Source organism: Phocoena sinus, chromosome 7, assembly GCF_008692025.1.
Source record: "Phocoena sinus isolate mPhoSin1 chromosome 7, mPhoSin1.pri, whole genome shotgun sequence".
Classification (NCBI taxonomy): domain Eukaryota; kingdom Metazoa; phylum Chordata; class Mammalia; order Artiodactyla; family Phocoenidae; genus Phocoena; species Phocoena sinus.
This window is the reverse complement of record NC_045769.1, coordinates 43,560,437-43,582,441: the sequence shown is the minus strand read 5'-3', so window position 1 is coordinate 43,582,441 and position 22,005 is coordinate 43,560,437. Positions and strand designations below refer to the sequence as shown.

The following is a 22,005-nucleotide window of genomic DNA, read 5'->3' as shown; positions in this document are numbered from 1 at the left end:
TTCTTTAAGTATTCATAATAGAGAATAGAAAACAGTTAAGTTATTCAAGTATGAGATGTGAATGTAATAATGATATTGCAGCTAAATTTTCACAGGTAAACTTGTGCTGTCAACAGATTTATTGGTGATGGTTTTGAGTTGTGAATGCCAGAAAAGAATTTGTGAATGGAAAATATTTAATTCTAAGGTTCCTTTCAACTCTAAAACCCTATGAGTATATGATCCAGTTTATACATATCCATGCATTTATTAAATAGCTAATTATCTTCTGTTTAATGTGTGATGTATTTTAAGAAAAAATTCATTAAAAATTAAAAAAAAATTGTTTTTAATGTTAGTGAATAACCGGTTTGCTTCAGTTGTCTAGAATAACTAGGTAGTTGGGGCCATTTCATTCTTTAGAGTTTCTGAGGTCACAGTCTAAATTAGAAAAATTGAAGATTAGTTAACATATCTAGATTTAAAGCCTGGTTTTGCCCTTTTCCAACTTATTGTCAACTGGGCACTTGTGACAGAAATTCGGCTTTATCAGCATGGAGATGTACCTGCAAAGTCTTATTTGCATGGAATAGAAGGCAGATATTTTCCAATTCTCTTTATAGAGGTAACTCTCAATAAATAAGTTTTATTAACTCTTTTTGAGTTGCTGATGACCAAGATTTGGTTAATTTACTCCAGAGATCGTAGTGAATGGAACTGTACATTTTCTTAAGCACATGCCTTTTTTCAGTACCTCCAAAAAAGCATGTAAGGAAAGAGTCCTCTTGGAATTGGCAAGGAAGGAGAAGAGTATTGGAGTTTTCAGAAGAGGCGGGGAGTTTTGAGGTGATTGGGTGATGGGTTAGGAGAAAGCATAGAATTAGGAATGAATAGATACAGAATCCATGCCAACAGTCATGCATTCAGAGTTCCTATTTCCATAACATGAGGTGGGGCGATAGCCTTTTGAGGTTTCTTTTGAATCAGTGTTGCTGTAATTTTTAAGCTGTAGTCTTTTTATTCTGGTAAACCTGTGTCTATCTGCTTGCACACTGAAGGTTTTTCTAGATTTGTGAATTTAGAATGTAACAGTTTTAAGTGAATAAATGAAAATTTTCTGGGAAATTGACATTCTTAGCTATGCTTATAAGGGGGCTCATATATTTTGAGGGAGGTCTATCTACCTACCTACCTATCCCTCCATCTATCCTCACCCCCCTGCCCCCCCGAAAAAAAACAAAGAAGAACTGTACATGTATCCATGGATTTTAGTCTCACCAATTTCAGTATTTGATCATTTATAGTTCAAAGATATGTGAGGAATATGAATGGGAGCTAATTGTCATATCTCCTCATATTGAAAATTGACTGAAGGCAACTTACTGTTTTATAGTCAGTATTATAAAATAAATAGCTTTTAAAAAGTCAGAGCAGGTTGGGGCTTTTTTGAGCAGAAGCCACCTGTTCTCCTTGCTTGGTTGGCCCTGTAATAAACCTTTCTCTGTTCCAAAAAAAAAAAAAAAAAGAGCAAAGGGAAAAGAAGAAATGAGACCTAAGCAAAAGTTAATCCCATGATGTCCTCTATGGTTATTGAACTTGGATTTTTCATTTCCTGGTGGTCAAAACAAAAAGGGAAATATGATCAGTTACAAACTTATTTTTGCACATAAGATCAAAGCACTTGAGTTGCTCAAGAGAAGAAAAGTTTTCCTTACCAGTTAGCTTTAAAAGTGATTTTAAAGTCTTATGGGACTTATGAGATGAAGGATGTCATCTTGAGCAACACCTCCCAAAATTTCCTTGCAGAAAATAAAGTAGTGAATTTTATATGGCTGCTTTTTATGCCACTTCACTAAGAAGCAGAGGACATAACAACAAAGCACAGTTTAGGAAAAGCAAGTCTATAAGACACATTGTCATCCGGGGCTGCCCAACAGAACCACCACAGAATTCCATCAAATCTGTGGAGCGTGGGGGAGGGGCGGTGAGACATCCGCTCCCCAAGTGATTCCAATGTGTGTCCAAGGTTGAGAACCACCGGTACAAGTACCTACGTTATTGATGGTTTGGTTTGATTCAGGAATACAAGGAACAGATAGATTGTAGTTTCTCCCTCAAGTGATACTGTGACAGTTTTGTATGTTCCTTTATTTGTTTTCTTTTTTTATAACTGGGCTTTGAATTAATGGTGGTCTGTAGACCCTTAGAGGTTGTATTCTCTGGAAAGGGCCCAGAGTCCACATGCTCTGTTGTCAATAAAAAGATAGAGCCTTTATTTTAAAATAAGGTTGTCGTCATTTTATGAAAATTGAGGAAGGAAACCAAGACTCAGTTGAATAGATGGCCCCCTGCTCTCCGTAGAGTTACGGACCATAGACATGACAAATAGAAGATTCTGTAGACTGGAACTAGTTTATGGTGGTGATTAGGCAACCAGGTAGGGTATAGGGATGGTGCCAGTCTTTGGGTCTGGAGAGTTATTGCAGAGATTGGTATTTCTTCAATTAGTAGGTATTTGAAGTACACATATCTGGAGAGAGCAGTCATATAGGTGTTTGCGAGTGTGTGTGTGTTTTCTTTTTTTTTTAACCTTAAGCAATAAGGTTAGGGACTATAGAATAGTTTTAGGAATTGGGATTCCATATTTGAATGACTGTTTATAAAAATTGTGGAGAAGTCTTCCTCCAATGTGTGTCACAGTTTTGAAACCTGAGAAATGTGGCTTTGTTCCAAACCTTTGTAGATTTCCCTCTGTCGCTAAGCCTGGTATTGGCATATAGAAAGCTCCATTAAGGGTCATTTGGTATCATTCTAGGACATGTCACTAAATTGGTTGGATTCCACGGCATGTCAGATCTCAATGGCTTGTCTAAGCAGTCTTTTAACCAGTTTAAGTTACAAAGATTTAATGTGTGGGGTCTTTGAAGATTTATTGGTTTATTCATGTAACAAAAATTTTGAGTGCCCCACCTCTGTCTGTCCCAGTGATTTTCTTGGTGTAGAATCTCTGCTCTGAAGAACATAAATTCCAGAACAGTGAAACTCCATTCCTTCTTGGGGCGGGCGGTCTTTTGCTGGGGGTAGCAGAATGGGACTGTTATGAGTGAGTCTCAACAGGCCGTGGTCGAGGGAGAGCCTTGAACTTGATGGTCTGGAGGGTAGGGAGAAGCCTCTTTTTTATCTTCATGTCCTTTGATGCTGGGTGCACAGTTCCTGGTGGATTGTAGGCACTCGATAGATATTGGCCGCAGAACTCGAGAAGCAAGTTAGGATAAACATGGTGATTTGCTTAGAGGGACCTTGTGAAGTGACTCTACATATTTTGGAGAGGAGAGTGCTACCAACTGGGGGCTTTAAGAAGCAGTAGAAGCAGGATCTTCTCATCAGCCAGTTCTGGAAATGACTCTAATTGCTTTTGCCACTTATCAAGAACTAGCAGGGTCCTAGAGCGTTACCAGTGCAAATATAATCACACCATACCTTTCTAAAGCAGAAGATTATAGATGACCATTTGCCTGTGTCTTTAAACAGAATCTATATAGATTAGCATTAGGGAGAATTTCTAGATAATAAGAATTAACCTAAGTGAAGAATTTCAGCTAGAAAGTGTAAAATAGAGTCCCAGGGACTTCCCTTGTAGCGCAGTGGTTAAGAATCCACCTGCCAGTGCAGGGGACACAGGTTCGAGCCCTGGTCTGGGAATATCCCACATGCAGTGGAGCAACTAAACCCATGCGCCACAGCTACTGAGCCTAGCTCTAGAGCCCACGAGCCACAACTACTGAGCCCATGTGCCACAACTACTGAAGCCCGTGCACCTAGAGCCTGTGCTCTGCAACAGGAAAAGGCACCCCAGTGAGAAGCCCGTGCACCGCAACGAAGAGTAGCCCCCACTCGCCACAACTAGAGAAAGCCAGCGTGTAGCAACAAAGACCCAATGCAGCCAAAAATAAATAAATTAATTAATTAAAAAAAAAATAGAGTCCCATTTCTCTTCAGGTTTCTTCTTTGAGTATGTTAAATTTGTGAAGTCTCTTTTTTTGTAAAGATATGAACGTGCACTTACATAGGCATACTTGAATAACCTATCTTTTAATTTCTCCCTTACTTGGTTTATATATACCAACTATTTACAAATAGTTGGTAAACTTAGAGTTTGAAAATGCCATACATTAATTTTGTCAGTTTCTTACATGATTCGGAGAAAAGACTATCTTAGGATTCATTTCACAAATTTATTCTGACCATACACTGTGTGTCAGCCACTGAGATGATGAGTAATAATTTCTGCCCTCAAGGGAGGGAAACTAAGCAAAATGGTCTCCAGAAATTTAAGCCACATGTTAAAGATACAGTAGATGTATAAATGGGATTTTTTAAATAGGTGTATAGGCAAGGATCTCTTAGAACAAGGGGAATCATTGAGGACTTGCAAGAGAAGAGGGTGTTTGGTGGGGACATGGGGGCAGAGGAGGAACCAATAGGGAGATAAGCCAGGAGAGAGAGCTAGGCTTGCTCCTCGGAAGGGCCTTGCTTGGTTTGTAATCTGTGGCGCGGATTAATCTGTTAGAAATAAGGCTCTTAGAGACTGGATTCTGGGTGAGTGGCCTGCCTGATTTTGACCCCTCTGGCCAGAAACTGGTCAGGATATCCATGAAGGAAGTTTTTAAGTTTAAGATTTTGTGTTGAAGATAGAAACTTGTCTTGAGCTTATATTCTATAATAAAAACGTACACTGGCACTGTGCATAGCTTTCCGGGACCTGATATTGGTATCCAGAGCACCTCAGGGCATGGTCTGTTCTCATCTGGGATCTCTTGCCCCTACCCTGCTTATCAGGGAGGATTTTTGCTGACTTCCAGTACTTTATTCTTAGTTTCTCAAAGTTTGGTCTTTGAGCACAGTCTTTGTCAAATGACTTTTTCCCCCTGCAAATGTGTGGTAATAATACTAACTGCCTGCTTGCAGATCTGAGTCTTTCTCTCAAATATATGTGTGATCTGTGTGTGTGTGACATTTCAAGGCAGTCATTTTCTTGCGGCCACTTTGCAGACATTGTGACCTGGCTTAAAAAACTTGCATGCTCTGTATTTAAGTCCAATTTGGAGCAGTGCTTTCTGTGTGCTGGAGTGATACGAGAGTTGTTTCAGACCCCTTTGTCAGTGTCAGGGCACTTTCTGTGTATCGGCACTAAATCTTCCTCCAGGGGTAGCTCAAAGCATTGTTGCTTCATCATCCCCTGCCTCAGGTGTGGGCTGGGCTCTGCCAGAGAGTGGTGGAGAGCCAGAGAAGCTTGCAGAGGAGAGAGTGACCTGCTTGCATTTTAGAAGGAGGAGGGTAGTGGGGAAGCCGGCCTGCAGAGCAAGTGGCAAGTGTCGTATGGTATTTTCGGTTTACCCATTCTTACGTGGCCACTTTGGAGCCGTTTTTAAAAGGCAGACATTTTAGCATCACACACACACACACACACACACACACACACACACAATAGTTAGCCAAATACTGTACAGAGCAGACCTCCTGGCATCTTGAGCCTGCCTTACCTTATTGTTGAAGCCTCTTCCTTCCGTATGAAGGGGACCAGGACTGGGGTAAGGAGGGAGTGGGACTGAGAACCATCTGGGAGCCACACCCAAGTGAGGAGTGGTCAGCCTAGGTCCGCCCCTCAGAGAGGGCTGTCAGTCACCCCAAGCCCGGAGCCTGCGCATTCTCTGAGGGCGCTTCTGTCTCGGTGGTCTGATTAGTAATCTTCTGATTTCCTCCCTTTAGTCACTGAGTTGCTTTTTAAAATTGAGACATGGATTTGGTTGTGTAATATATATATATTTTTTAATTAATTTATTTATTTTTGGTTGTGTTGGGTCTTCATTGCTGTGTGCGGGCTTTCTCTAGTTGTGGCTAGTGGGGACTACTCTTCGTTGCTGTGCACGGGCTTCTCATTGTGGTGGCTTCTCGTGTTGCAGAGCATGGGCTCTAGGCACGCGGGCTTCAGGAGTTGTGGCATGCGGGCTCCAGTAGTAGTGGCACGCGGGCTTATTAGTTGTGGTTCGTGGGCTCTGGAGCACAGGCTCAGTAGTTGTGGCACACGGGCTTAGTTGCTCCGCGGCATGTGGGATCTTCCCGGACCAGGGATTGAACCCGTGTCCCCTGCATTGGCAGGTGGATTCTTAACCACTGCACCACCAGAGAAGTCCTGTGTAATTTTTTTTTTTTTTTCCGGTTTTTTTCTGTTTGGAAACCCAAAGGAAAGATTTCTGCATTTTGTCTTTGTCCTGAATTTGTAGACCTTATTGGAATAGGTACATATTAAACCCTGCTGGGGAGGAGAGCCTCTTAGGATCACTCCAGTTCAGTTCAGACGGCTATGAAATTCTCAAACATGTGTCCAGTACTTCTGTCTGGTGCCTAGGCAAAATAAAAGCATTGTACTTAAAATCAGAGTACTCCATAGAATCATAATTTGGGGGGACAGGAATGATACAACCTTGCTTTGAGTTTAACAGATTTGGGGAAAAAACTTTGTTACAGAAACACATAAAAGCAAGAAGTTAAATCTGGCTGCAGTGAGGACAGGGGAGAAAAGTCTTGTTAATGAAAAATGACATCATATTTTGGCAGCGTTGTATCATGGTGGCTTGTGAAAGTGCCTTGCTTGGATATAGAGAATCCCTTTAAGAATAACTGATGCTCAGACTAGAAATGAGGAACTTGTCTAAGGCAGTAAAAAAACCAGTGATGGAGAGGAGAAGAAGGGGAAGATTTGAAGGGTATTGGGTACCTGGATGAAAGAGTCAAGTAAAATTTTGATTCAAAAAATTTTTTTTCTGGTACTGGTATCCCTCGTGCTTTAGAGAGAGGTTTTTGTTGTTTTTTAAGTGAGCCACGTAGACCAAATGACTTATCTGCGAATGACTGAGTTATTATCTAGTTAGATAATACATGTTTTCTCTAAACTGAGCACCTGAGGGTAGGGATGACATCATTTGTATTCCTCTGCCTGACACTCTCTGGGGCACATAGAATGTTTATTGAATTAATAAGTACTAAATTCTCTTAAAATTATTTCCAAGATGTTTCTTCCCTTACAATATCAGGATATGAATTTAGTTAATTTCAGGAAGTCTCATTATTATTATCATTTTGCCAATTCACTTTCCTTTCTCCACAATAATATATGCAAACTCAGGCATTACATTGTATATACCCGGTGGTCGATGTGTGTGTATGTATGTGCATGTATCTTTTTATAATCAGGCATCTTATTAATATTTGTTGATTTCATTGAATCTTGCATCCACTCTATGAAATGGTGGTGGATCTCGTTCTTCAGATGTGAATATATTTATGACCTTGATTCCATAACATGCAAACTTAGACCCATCTGGCCTTTCAGTCGTTTATTCAGCTCCTGCTCTGTTGTGGACGCTGTGCAAGGGGCATCTTCTGCACAGCTCTGTAAGACTGGATGCATAAACCAAAGCTTGAAGAAGTTGTTAGCTTTCCCTACTGCCCACTCCCTCTCCTCTGTGCTTTTTTTTTTTTTTTAAATAAACCACAGCAATGTGTACTTGGAGTTCCCATTCAGATGCCATCTCCACTCAGTACCTTCCACGATAACCGAAGCCAGATTTCTCTGCACTTCTTCAGTACGTGGTGCCATGCAAGGTGCCCAGTGCAGCATCGTCTGTTGCAGACGAATGTCCCTGTGTCTCTCTCTTTCTCTTACTGGAGGGAAACTGGGACTCCACCTCATGTCCTTGTATCCTGTGTACCTGGCAGGCACTGGCGGGGGCTATCAAAGTTAGATGATGCAGAGTGCTTGACATTTGAACATTGTAAACACGAAAGGTTGATTTTTACTGAACAGTCGTTAACTGTTTGGTTTGTGGATGTGAAGTGCCTTAGATCAGAATGTGTGTTTCAGTGTTACACAAAGACACACAGAATGGCACACAAGGTGGCACATTTTTACGCTTCAAATCAGTAGGGAACACCTATCTGAAAAATCAGTTTGCATTTTGAGAACTTGAAATCATTCTGTTTACTTTAATGAAGAACTTGAAATCATTCTGTTTACATTTTGAGAACTTGAAATCATTCTGTTTACTTAATGAATCATTAAGTCCTAAGGACAATTAGGACGATCGTTGGAATAACTTCTCTTGGGATAGATTTCTCCCCCACCCCCAGGATTGAGTTGCCTGTAATAAAGTCATAAAAACTATGAAATTGGTTGAAATAAGCTATTTTGCCGAAAAGCTAAGAAACAGTTGTGTTGGGAATTGGTTCAATTGTATTTACCTTGCTCAGGAAAGGCTATTCTTGTAGACAGTAACTGTGTAGTTACTTTTATGAGAGTTGGGTAATAAAAGATGATTGTTAGTATTCCTTTGTTAAAAGAGATGCTAAAAATACTTATAAGGGCTTTTTGAATTTGAATTAAGAGCCCAGTTGTCTCTTTGTTCTTTTCCCCAGATCAGGTGTGTTTTGTTCATTTCTGGATAGGGGAAATAACATAATTTCCTCCTTACTCTCTGCATTCTCCCAGCCTCTCTCCTTGCATATGCCTTGGGGTTAAGATTTTACAGTTTTCCATGACATGCCTTTGTCAGTAAAAGTCATTTTTTCCCAGTTTGAATGTTTTCAGGAGATCGCTCATGTGTTTCTTACCTTCTCCCACCTCTTTTTGGGGGGCCTAAGTGTCTTTCCTGTTCGACTGAGGACAGATTCTCTTCATCTTCATTCCCAGAACCCTCACAGTGAATGAGCATAATGCCACTCAGCTCATGGGTGCCTGGGAACCTCACCCTTGTGAATGTTCTCACTAGCCTCTGCATACTCTTCCATTTTACTTATTAGGGGACTGATTCAAGACAGTAGGAACCACCCACACTTCATTAATTTGTGAGATAAGGCCTGCAGCAGCAAAGACTGATAAGCTGGAATCTGTGCTTTCAACTGCCTGCCAAGCCCCAAGCAGGATGCTGGCCCTGTGGAGGGCTTTCCCCTGTGGCCTCTCATGCTCAGGGCACCATTTGCAGAAGGAAGTCCTTAGCGGCAAAGGGATTACCGCTAAATTCCAAAGAGTGGCTTCCAGGCCCTGAAGACAGATGTTTCCTCCTCACTGCCTTCATATCTTAAGTCCAGTCCTTTTCCTTCCTGACATAACTTAGTCTTTTTTAAACCTCTTATCTACTTCCTAATGCATGTCTTCAATACCTGGCTTTTGCAATCCACCTTTGAAAAGGAGTCATCCCTTGGCCCAGTCCACCTTCACATGCATCTCCAGGAGAAGGGAGTTGTTTGAGGGACACTTAGCCAGCTGGCCTTGGCCGGGGTAGACCTGAGGAACTCCATTATGATTTTGATAATGGTCGGGCCCATGGGGTCGAAGAATGTGAGTGTGCCCCAAAGCTTCTTCATCACAAGAAGATGTAAATAGAATTTCTGAAATCTTGAAAGAAGACTACCCCTTAAGTGCTCTTTGCTTTTTGTCTTGGATAATATTGCATAACTAGCAAGTGGATCAGTGAGATAAAGAGCTTTGTTTGTAAATTCTAATACTGAAGGAGAATTTCTTGTCTAATTACACAGGGATTTCTGTTATTCCTTAAAACGTTATAACACATGTGAACCATTTTATACACATAAAACATTCAAATTCTTTTTATTTTTGGCTGCACTGGGTCTTTGTGGGTTTTGTCCCTTTAGTGGTTATATTGGACTGTCCAGAAAGTATTTTTGAGTGACCCATTAACAAATAATGAGAGACCCTAGTGTACATTGACGTTGACTCAGGCAGTCTATGAAATTTCACGAAAATACTGTGGAGTCTGTTTTTTGGAAGCCGGTGTAATTCTAGAGGAAGAAGAAACTTTTTGTGCCTGTTTGCCATGTCTTATTTTAAAACCTGACTTTTGAGCTTTATTTGATGCCTTAATTGTTCTCACTTCAGAACAGATGTCATCTTAAAATGATTCATCCCTGATGAGATTTCTGTTTTGTACCTAATAGAAACAAGCCTCTTCCAATTATGTAGCCAAAAGAAACCCATGTAACTAGTTATGTTTAGGATATAAGAATGCATATGAACTTAGAAAAGTAAGTATTGATAAAATATTCCTAGAAAAATGATTGTAGATAATTTTTAGAGATAATTAAGTCTCACCTTTACTCTGCCATATGCCATGCCATGGCATAGCATCCTTCTTTTCATTGAGATGACAACTAGGGACCTCTTTGAGTTTAGATGTATAAAGAGAAAAGAAAGTGCAATGCACTTCTTTTTTTTTTTTTTTGGGGGGTACGCGGGCCTCTCACTGTTGTGGCCTCTCCCGTTGCGGAGCACAGGCTCCGGATGCGCAGGCTCAGCGGCCACGGCTCACGGGCCCAGCCGCTCCGCGGCATGTGGGATCTTCCCAGACCGGAGCACGATCCCGTGTCCCCTGCATCGGCAGGCGGACTCCCAACCACTGCGCCACCAGGGAAGCCCCCCCCCTTTTTTTTTTTTTGATCAGTTGTTTTGGCATGGTATGTATTTTTCCATCTTATGTCCTTTTGGCCTATCTATGTCTTCATTTTTTAAGTATGACTCCTATAGGAAGCATGTAATTGGGTTTTGCCTTTATATCCATTTTAACATATTCTGCCTTTTAATTGGAGTATTTTGTCCATTAACATTTAATGTGATTATTGATATGGTTGAATTTAGGTTTAGCATTCAATAATTTACTTTCTATTTTTCCCCTCTGTTTTTGTTCTTTTTTTCTTGCCTTCTTTTGGATAATTTGAAATCTTTTAGAATTCCATTTTAATTCTTTTGTTATTTTGTACCTCTTTGTGTTTTATTTTGTGGTTATTCATGGTTTAATATACATCCTTGAGTTTTCAAGATCCATATAGAATTAATACTGTACCACTTTACGTAAAATACAGAAACCTCCCAACCATTTAGGTCCATTTACCATCCATCTCCCTCTAATTCTGTTCTTTGTGTTTGTTTTCATAATCTTTCTAACTTCATGGTGTACATATGCCCATTGCTATCTATCTTTATTTTAAATATTAAATTTTTTTTTTTTTTTTTGGCTGCGTTGGGTCTTTGTTGCTGTGCACGGGCTTTCTCTAGTTGTGGCAAGTAGGGACTACTCTTTGTTGTGGTGCGTGGGTTTCCTATTGCGGCGGTTTCTCTTGTTGCGGAGCATGGGCTCTAGGCATGCGAGCTCAGTACTTGTGGCTCATGGGCTCTAGAGCACAGGCTCAGTAGTTGTGGTGCACGGGCTTAGTTGCTCCGCGGCATGTGGGATCTTCCCGGACCAGTGCTTGAACACCGTGTCCCCTGCATTGGCAGGTGGATTCTTAACCACTGCTCCACCACCAGGGAAGTCCCTATTGCTGTCTGTCTTGAAGAGAGGCTTACTTTTATTGTCTATCTGCTCTTGCTCTGAGGCTTGGATTGTTAGGAATGCTTACCAGTGTTGTGGCTGTGTAGGAAATACTGTACTGTTGTAAATATGTTAATTTACCATGCTTGCACAGGCACACCTCAGAGGCATTGTGGCTTCAGTTCCAGACCACCTCAATAAAGTGAATATCTCAATAAGGAAAGTCACACAAATTATCTGGTATCCCAGTGCATGTAAAAGTTATGTTTACACTGTATGGTAGTCTATCAATAAAGTGTGCAACAGCGTTATGTCTTTAAAAAAACAGTGTACATACATTAAATAAAAAATAGGAAACAACAAGACAGTTATAATAGTAACATCAAAGATCACGGATCACAGGTCACTGTAACAAATGTAATAATAATGAAAAAGTTTGAAATAATTGTGAGAATTGCCAAAATGTGACCAACCAAGAGACATGGAAGTGAGCAAATGCTGTTGGAAAAATGGTGCCAGTAGACTTGCTTGATGCAGGGTTGCCACAAACCTTCAGTTTGTAAAGAACACAGTATCTGGGAAGTGCAATAAAATGAAGCATATTAAAATGAGGTATGCCTGTCCTGGCACAGGACAAGAATGTAATAAAGCTTTCCAGGATGAAAAACGTTTTAGTTACTTGTATAACAAAGAAGTATAAAAACTTATTTTCCCTGAAGTTTTCCCTTAAGATATGATAGGATGAATGTTTCATCCTATCATATCTTAAGGGAAGGGCATAACACTGATTTAACAGGGTGATATTTTTCAAGCGAGTGAATGTTTCTGAATTGAGAATATGAGACAATTATAGATGTACAGATACCTGCAATAGTATTTTACAAGGAAGGCCAGCATTGTGCCTCTCCTTTAAAAACAAACAAGCAAATAAACAAATAGACCTCAAGGTTACTGTGCAAAACACACCACACACAATTCCCTTTCTCCTTTTCCTTCTCTTCCACGTCCTTGCTGTGGACTGCCTTAGCCCTTAATCGGGTTTAGTATGAAATTAGGAATTGGTGGCACACTTAGAGGTTAGGAATTTTTTTAAAAAACACTTACTTTTTGTTGCTTTTTTTTTTTCTTTTTTTTGCGGTACGCGGGCCTCTCACTGTTGTGGCCTCTCCCTTTGCGGAGCACAGGCTCCGGATGCACAGGCTCAGCGGCCATGGCTTACGGGCCCAGCCGCTCCACGGCATGTGGGATCTTCCCGGACCGGGGCACGAACCCGTGTCCCCTGCATCGGTAGGCGGACTCTCAACCACTGCGCCACCAGGGAAGCCCTTGTTGCTTAATTTTAAAAGCACACAGTTTTTAGGGCCAAACCAGAGCTAGAAAGGAGAGAAATAGTTGAGATTTGTAGATCTCAATGTAGATGAGAATTTTGAGACAGAGCTATTTTAAGAGGGTTAAATTCAGAAGCAGAATTTCCCTAGTGTGATTTGAAAGTATTCCAGGATTCAGGATTGAATGAAAGGGAATACCATTTTGAGAGAGCTCTTAAAGAAAAAGACTGAAACAGAAAGGTAGAAACAGTTATCTAAGTTCAGGAGAGTTTCCTGACACAAAATTTGTTCCGTTAAGCACTTTGGCTAATGGAGATGACAAACTAAAAGTCCTCAAGTGGATTTGACCGTTTTGGAGAGTGATTCCTTAAGCGCCTCATGAGAGGATAGCCAGAGGGACTGAAAAGTAGGGGGCTGCTTGGGAGAACATAAGCATAAGCTTTAGGCGGTGGTGGGTGATGTGTTGGGTGTCACGTCATCTTTTCTGCTTTGTACAGTAGGTGAAAGAAACCTAGAAAGGAAATGGCAGGGTGGAGAGCTTGGAGTTTGGGGAAAAGAAGCCCTGCCATCACCCTTGATGCCCACGAAAGCAGGGCCACGGTGGAGATTAACATTCTGGACAGAAATAAGGTGGAGAAGGGACATAAACACCGACTACATAATTTTGAACATGAAACCCAATCTTCTGCTCTGACAGAACATAACAGATGAGCCCCAAACCAAGCTTCCAAAACCTAAAAGCGATAGATACAGCTATTTGCAGATATGCGGCAAACATGCGTGGTGTTGGGGAAAGTTTGGCTCTCAACGAACAGCCGTTCAGCTGATCTGGAAATGAAGGGGGGACTTACACTCAAACGTCAGGCTGTCGCTATTCTTAGAGCTCAACTAGAGGACAGACGTAGTGGGTGAAACCCCGCTCTTGATGTGGTGGGATGAAAACCATGTTTGCCCGTTGTTATCGTCATCATAGTTCAATAAACCATTCATTTTTGTGTGTGGTAAATCACAATGATGACACGCTCACAAAATAATGCGAAGCATATGGGTCACAACTGTTTTTAAGTAGAAAGTTCTCTGAAGATTTATTTAAGTTCCTTAATTGTAGAGTGGTTGGGAAGGCTGGCATGTGGTTTCAGTTTAGTTATAAATGTTGGCCGTGGTGATGGGCATGTGCTAACGTTGCCAGAGAGAAAGAGAACAGGATTGGGAGGGGAGCTGGTGTCTTTCGGGACCTGCCTGCCCCTTTGTCATTTTTCAGTGAAGTCAAGATCTTTCGTGTTTATACGAAATAAGTGTGATGACATTTATGCTCTGCTTGAGATGCGTGAGCCAGTAGTCCAGGCCAATTTTCCCAGTGCTTAAATACTTTAATTGGTAAATTTTCATGGCAGTTTGAAATCAGGGACTCTCCAGAGTCCTGACAGAATAACTATCCCTTTTAGCCTTTATCTTAAATTAAAATATACTCCTCATTAGATGAATCAAGCCCAGTTTGGGGAACAGCAGTTAAGTATTCTGTCTAGATAGACAAGTGGAAAGTAAGTGTTCAAGCTAGGTGTCTCTTTGACTTGAAATAAACCCATGCCAGGGTCATTTGGTGATCTTCTGAACCCTCGTGTGTGTGTGTCCACATGTATATGAGCACGCACAATCGTATGAGGTTATTCACATTAGCAGTCATTTTGCATCCTTTGGGATCTGGTAATAGTGTAATATATAAAGCTAACTTGCAGTCTTAGGAGCATGGGAAGAGGCCTGTGTTAACCCATGAAGAGGGCGGCAAATGTGTGTGGTTGGAAAAGTTCATTTGTATATTTGCCGTAACATGCCTTCCTCTGTTTCCTGCCCTTGATGAAAATGACAGCAGCATCACTGAGCTCTTGTCTGGAGGTGGGAGGAGTGGGAGGGAGGAAGGCTAATAAGGAATCTAAGTAAAGCTCTCCTTCCCCTTATGAAGGTCACAGAAGACATGGCTTTCCTGTTCACCACCCTTTACGGAGTGCAGTCCAGTAGGGACTTTGTCAGTACTTGAGAGGATCCACTCATTCATTCATTCGTATTTTGGTATAGACGATGTCTTACGTTCATATCTCTGTGGGATGCACAAAGATTAATTACACAGCAAGGCTGTGCCCCCAGGAGCTTACACTCTGGTAAGGGATCAGAAGATGTCTGCATAACTAATTACGATACAGAAGGACATTGGACATTTATTCAGGACTTGATCACTTTTAAAGTGCTTTCATACAGGTATACTTAATCCTCTAAGTGGAAGTACGTGGCTACATTTTTAATTTTGTACCTGAAGAAAACTCAGCCAGGGTGAGGGACTTGCTCGGGGTCCTGTAGGTGTTAAGTTGGGGGTATGGGGCCCAGGGAGCCCTGTCCATCCAGGATGCCTCTGCCTCTGGGATTCACTGTTTTGTCCGTTGTCCCAGTATGCAGTGGTGCAGAGGGGGATGCTTGCTTCCTCCTCGGGGATTCAGAGAACACTAGAGAAGGATGAGGCCACTGAGCGACCTAGGCACTGTTCGACCTTGGCACACAGCAAGGCACTGGTTACTTAGGGGATGGCTGAAGGGATCTGAGGGTGAGGAAGACATGCTGGACGGAAATAGATCAGTGTACATTGTTCACATAAGCAAGCTAAAGCAACATGTTACTCGAAAAAGTCCCTTTCTTGCCTTTTCTTTATATGTTCATTCGACAAATGACTATATTTATGTGCAAGGCTTTGGTTGGAGTCATTGATGTGACGGTTACAAATAAGGCTTGTGGTGACTCTCTTTGGGGGCTCACATTGGTCCAGCCAGAGGATAAGGTCACAGATAATCGTAAGAGGATGTGAGGAGAGGGGAAGAATGTGATACACAGGATTTCTGGGTTCAGGTTATGACTGTCCTGGTCTTGGACATGTCATGTCACCTCTCAGTCTCATTGGATCCTTTTTCTTTAAGGATGCAAGTAGCATTCACTTCACAGAGCTACTGTAAGGATGAAATCTGATTATGAATAGGAGAACACTTCATTCAGCTCCTGGCACATTGAAGGTGCTCAGTACGTTGTCATTATTAATGGCACCACACATTTCCTGAAGAGAAGCCAAAGTCTGGTTGGCTGAATTGACGCTCTTCCTGTATCCCAGCCCTTCCCCAGGCTCATTGCCTCTCTTACATGCCGTGCTCTGGCCCTGTGATCTCCGTCCAGAGCACGGAGGTGGTGTGTCCCATTGGTCAAGAGCACACTGCCAGTGTGACCGTAGCAAGTTCTGTCTTCACTTTTTGCCACAATTTCATCATCGGAAAATGGGATTAATAATAATTTATTCGTAGTAGTTTTGTTGTGAGATTTAAAATGATTAAATATGGGGGCTTCCCTGGTGGCACAGTGGTTGGGAATCTGCCTGCCAATGCAGGAGGGGACATGGGTTTGAGCCCTGGTCCGGGAAGATCCCACATGCCGCGGAGCAACTAAGCTCATGTGCCACAACCACTGAGCCTGTGCTCTAGAGCCCGCGTGCCACAACTACTGAAACCCGTGTGCCTAGAGCCCGTGCTCTGCAACAAGAGAAGCCACCACAGTGAGAACTCTGCGCACCGCAATGAGGAGTGGCCCCCGCTCGCTGCAACTAGAGAAAGCCCGCGTGTAGCAATGAAGACCCAACGCAGCCAAAAATTTTAAAAATTAATTAAAAAAATGATTAAATATGAAGGGCCTGGGGGCCATGTTGGTACAGGGTAAATGCTGCTATTGTTAGCTCTAATTATTCTCTGATTACTATGTGATCCTGTCACTTACATTGCCTCTGGGTGGCTCCCGATCATCTCTGTTCTCCTGATTTGGAGTCTGCCCATCTCTCTAGCGCATCACTCCTCAGGCTTTGCCTTTCAGCAGCTCGCAACTGCTTATACCCTTTACCCTACCTCCTAGGATATTTGGCCTTTGTTTTTTTCCAAATCTGCAAAAACAAGGAAATTATTTTAGTTCCAGTTATCATACAATTCAGGTGTAAGGCATGTAAAAATGAAAGGTCTGTGAATCTTGATAATACTAAAGTGGTTTGAGTTTAAAAACTTAAAGTTTAGAAAATCAGTCTCATTATGAAATTCTAAATAGAGCATTGTTAAGTTTTAAAAATTTATCTCTTTCCACTTATTTCTGGAAATCCTTGGCAATCTAACGGTGATAAAATTTTTCTAAAATCCCATGCAATTTAAAAAAATCTAGATGTCTTTTCCACAATTATTCATTCCCTCCACTTTACAGTTTTAGACTGAGGTAATGGTTCTGTAAAGAAGTCATATTGATTAGCTTGAAGTCAATTTCTAACCTATTCCAGCACTCCAGCTTCCTTAGACCATTTTGTGGGTTTGGTTTGGTTTTGTGTTTTCTTTTTTCCCATTTTGTGGAAGATGTTCATGTCTTCTTTCACATTTCAGATTGGATAATTCAGACCTTTTTATCGTTACTTTTTTTTTTTTTTTTTTTTTTTTTTTTTGCTGTACGCGGGCCTCTCACTGCTGTGGCCTCTCCCGTTGCTGAGCACAGGCTCCGCACGCGCAGGCTCAGCGGCCATGGCCCACGGGCCCAGCCGCTCCGCGGCATGTGGGATCTTCCTGGACCAGGGCACGAACCTGTGTCCCCTGCATCGGCAGGTGGACTCTCAACCACTGCGCCACCAGGGAAGCCCGCTAATGAATTCTTTAGGGCTGTTTTTCTACCTCTTAAGATACTCCTACTCCACACCCCTACCCCCTTGAGGTCTGGTTCTGCAATGTTTTGCACATATCCTTTTCCTTGCACTTAACATATTTTCTATTTTGTATCTCTCTCCCCTGCATTCCTAGTGTGTTCTTCACATAAGAGACTCAATAAGTACTTGTTAATAAATGAATTAGAAGAGGAGCTTTCCTATTTTAAGTACAGTATCATATTGTCCCAATTATTTTTCAGTTAGTTAGAGGGAGCAAAATTTACCTTGTTAGTAAATTTTGAGGAGGGGAAGGTCAACATGAGGACTTTCTTGATAGGGGGCCCTTTGTCATCATAGAGCGCACAGGACTGGACAAGAACCATGGCAAACCTATAGTACCACCTGCCTCTGGTGGACCTTACAGTTTCAACCATCTTGTTTGTGAAGGCAGTAGTTCTGTGTTTAGCTTAGTGATGGTAACATCAGCTATTTGGTATTTGATAACATTTTTCTAATGTTCGAAAAATATTTTTTCTCATTGTTTCGAAACTCCAGTGTATTGTCCTGGAAATGGCAACATTATCCAGTTGTGGACATGTACTCTATATCTTTAGAGTACGGTACATCAGTACCATTTCAGTTAAGAGAGAATGCATAGGAGAAGGTAACACGGGCCACAAAGAATGGATAGCTTTATTTATTTACTTCAAGAATTTGAAGGAAATAAAATGTGATATCTCAGCTTTCTATCTAAAGCGTATCAGTGACCCTTTAAAGAGCCTGTAGTTAGTTATATCTGATAAACACATACTAATGAGCTGAATTTTAAGGACTTTTTCCCTATTATCTCCTGCAGCTTTGCCCTGTCAGATGAAGCATACAGATCCCTAAGAGATCAAGATAAAGACCAATGTATTCTGATTACTGGGGAAAGCGGAGCAGGAAAAACAGGTAAGGCCACTGGACAACCTTACTTCCTCCTATAGAAGGGTAAACGCTGCACAGAATGACGATGGCAGAGCGGGTGGGTGGAGCCTTATTAGCATGAAGCTCACAGGACTCATGCTAGGAAGGCTAGTGATTAGGATCCTGGAATGTTCTCCGGGAAGGACTTGCCTCATCTCTCACATGAAGGAGCAGGCACCTATCAAAAGGGTTCCAACCAATGTGGGAGTCTCTTTCTGGATTCTAGACCTTTCTGTTGCAGTTCCTGCGTACTTCAAGGTCTTTTACCTTCCCTCCAAGACACCAAGGTCTAGTGTGAGGTCTCACCACTTCCCTAAGAAATGCAAGACTGTTTGGGTTTGGAGATCCCACAACCACAGACTATCTCTCTGCTAAAAAGTGAGGGAGGGCACCAGGAAAATACTGGATTTCACTGTAGAAAAGTCTTCCTCTGAAGCCTGAAGAATTGAGATTTTTGTACACATTTTTAGACAGGCTGGCAACCTCCCCATCAAACAACCCCTCAAATGGGGAGGGAGTGTGCTTTTTTTTCCTTGTGCTTTTAATAAAAGCAATCTGTGTGATTGTCTTGAGTGAGAAAGTGATTTTACACATGGTGCCCAGCTACCTGGAAGACGTTCAAAAGAGCTGTGATCTCTGAGTCCAAACTTGGACAGGTTAGAACTGCTGTTGTCAGTAGGTTTCTTTGATGGAACTGATGAGTCCATGAAAGAGGAGGATAGTATTTTCATAACTGGTTCATCTGTAAGATGTTCTTGTTTTATAGATAAGACTCTGATCATTGGTAATTTCTGCTAGTTTGCCAAAGTGGGATTTAAATGCTTCAACTTTACTTGGCTATTTAATTATCAGATTAATAACTTTGATTTCCTGATGCTCAAGAGAAGAAAATCCCCCGTGGATATTTCAGTCAACTGACTGGATCCATTTTGTTCATTAGCCCTTAGTTAGATTTGTGTCTTTAAAGTCTCCCTATCTGCACTGAAATGGCTTTTCTTTCTATACCTATTTCTTCCTCCACTTTCTTAAGGAGTACCTCTTCCCTACCCCTCAAAGTAGCTGGAGAAAGAATGGCTAGATAAGATGTGTCCAGCTCCCTTCCCAGAGCCTTTGGAGACATAGTGCACTGTTTCTTTGCAAGGTTGTGCAGGTTCTAGGCTCTGGATGGGCAGAAATGGAGGGGAAAAGAGTGGCATGTAAGAATCTAAGGTAACAGAAAGCACAGACTCATATAATTGGAAGGGATCTTAGTTATAGACCATTTAGTGTAGGGTCCTCCCCAGGGACAGCCGAACTCCTTTTGTAGTGATGCAGGGCTCACTGCTTTGTAAGGTGGCCTATGGACTTTGTCACACAGGTTTGGGAACAAAAGTTCTTCCTTACCTAGAGGTGAATTCTGCCTCTATGTATTCGTCTTAACTCTGCAGTCTGGGACCTTACCAAATTAGTCTACTTTCTCTCCTACAGGACAATCACTTAATTCTTTGAAGTCATCCATCAAAGCTTCCTAGGGCTAAAAATCCCTTTTCTTTAAAAATTTCTCATGTGATACACATTCATTTATTCATTCATCTAGGAAATAATTCCTGAGTACCTACTAGGTGAAAGGTACTGCAGTAGGTACCAGTGATACATTGGTGAGCCAGACACCATTCCTGTCCTTGTCAAGTTTATAGTGTAGTACAGGAGATAAACAGTAGCTCTACACTATATATGTACATACATCTAAATGTATACAGGTCTGCATACAATTTATATACAGAACATTAAGTGTAGTGAAGTGAGGTGTACACTTGTGAGGGTGCGTATACGAACATGTAACAGGAGGATTGAATCTCGTTCCCAAATTCCTCACTGTCATGGTCATATTGTTCCAGAGTCTTCCCAGTTTGTCAATATGCTTTGTAAAATTGCATCCCAAGAAGTCAACAGAATACTTCAAATTTGCTCCTGGTTATCGTGAAACTATTGCCCTCTTAACGTGGATACGAGACTTCTATTCATGTGCTACATGTATTGACTCATATTGGTCTTTTCATCGAGCAAGGTGTTATAGGTTTCTTGTATATTAACTTCTGTTTGGTCAGATTTTCTCAGTTGGGTATTGTTCAACAAAATTATTTTAAGCCTACATGTAGAATCTTTTGTTTATGATTCTGTTCCCTCCCATAGAACCACTGCCATGCCATTGGGAAATAATAATAGCTAACTCACATGAGCACTTACCATGTGTTGGGCATTGTGGTTAGCATATTGCACGTATGAGATAAGTATTCTTATCCCCATTTTTATGATGGAGAAATTGAGCCACAGAAAGGTTGAACAACTTGCTTAAACTTACACAGTGAGTAAGTGGCAGAGCTGGGATCTTGAACACAGGTAGATATATAGCTCTAGAGACCCCACTTGTCTCAGCGCAGGCTGCTGTAACAAAATACCAGAGACTGAGTGATTTAAACAACAGACATTGATTTCTCATCGTTCTGGAAGCTGGGAAGTCCAGTCAAGGTGCCTGGTGAGGGAGGAGGGAGTTTACATGGGAGGAGAGAGTTTAAAAGTGAGCCTGAGCAGGCTCTGGTCTTCCTCCTCTTATAAGGACATTAATCCCATCACTGAGGTCCTCATCTAAACCCTCATGTCCTCATCTAAACCTAGTTACCTCCTGAAGGCCCCATCTTGGAGGTTCAGGTTTCAACTTATGAATTTCAGGGGGACACAAACATTTAATTCATGGCACCATTTTTATCCACTGTGCTAAGCTGTATCTTCATACTTTGAACATGATTCTTTTTGAGTGCCATTAAACCCATTGCCCTTGTTGGTAATTTTTTTTTTTTAAACTAGCCTCCAGTGTCTCTTTAAGGCAGGGATTATGTTTTCTTCATCTTTGTGTCTCTATAGCCTGACTTAATGCCTGGGACCCATTAGGCAATCACTACATATTTGAATGATTGAATAAATGCCATCCTCCAACCCGAGCCTCCTTCTGTGTCTTAATTTAAGAAATTGACGAAAATACTGAATCAGACCAGGACAAAGACTGATCCTGACAACTGAAAATTGAAATATAGTTAATTCATTAAAAGTTAATTTGGCGGAATTCCCTGGCAGTCTAGTGGTCACGACTCTGAGCTCTCTCTGCCGAGGGCCTGGGTTCGATCCTTGGTCGGGGAACTAAAATCCCAGAAGCCTCGTGGCATGGCCAAAAATAAAATAAAAAGTTGTTGTGTTGATTAGTTCTGGATCATCTTTCTTTATCTTTCTATATTCTCTTTAGGGCGGTCACAACTAGTCTCAGATTATGTTTTTGCCTCCTAAACTGTACACTCCACTCAGTACCTCTTACTTTGTCTTCCAGCTTACACATCCAGTACCTGCTTGACAAGTCTATGTGGGTCTCTCAGAGGCATCTCAAACTAAGCGTGCCCTAAATGGAACTTTTGATTTTACCCTCCTACCCAAACTTCCTGGTCTCAATAAATGGGACCACCCATCAGCTTAGTTTCTCAAGCTAGAGATGTAACAGTCATCCTTGATATTTTCCTTTCCTGTATCTTCCACATGAATCCCATTTTCTAATCCTGTCAACCCTACCTCTAAAGTATATCTCATGCCAAGTTCTTTCTTCCATTTCTTTGTATCCATATGGCGA

General features: G+C 41.5%; 1 protein-coding gene across 3 annotated transcripts in view; it reads left to right on the top strand.

The window, feature by feature from the left end:
- Positions 1 to 22,005, top strand: part of MYO1B (myosin IB) — a 192,528-nt gene that overhangs the window by 77,990 nt on the left and 92,533 nt on the right. For all 3 annotated transcript variants that reach the window (XM_032638061.1, XM_032638059.1, XM_032638060.1), the window contains one exon: positions 18,244 to 18,338. In XM_032638061.1, the coding sequence (XP_032493952.1) occupies positions 18,244 to 18,338 (95 nt within the window). The remainder of the gene's footprint in view (positions 1 to 18,243; positions 18,339 to 22,005) is intronic.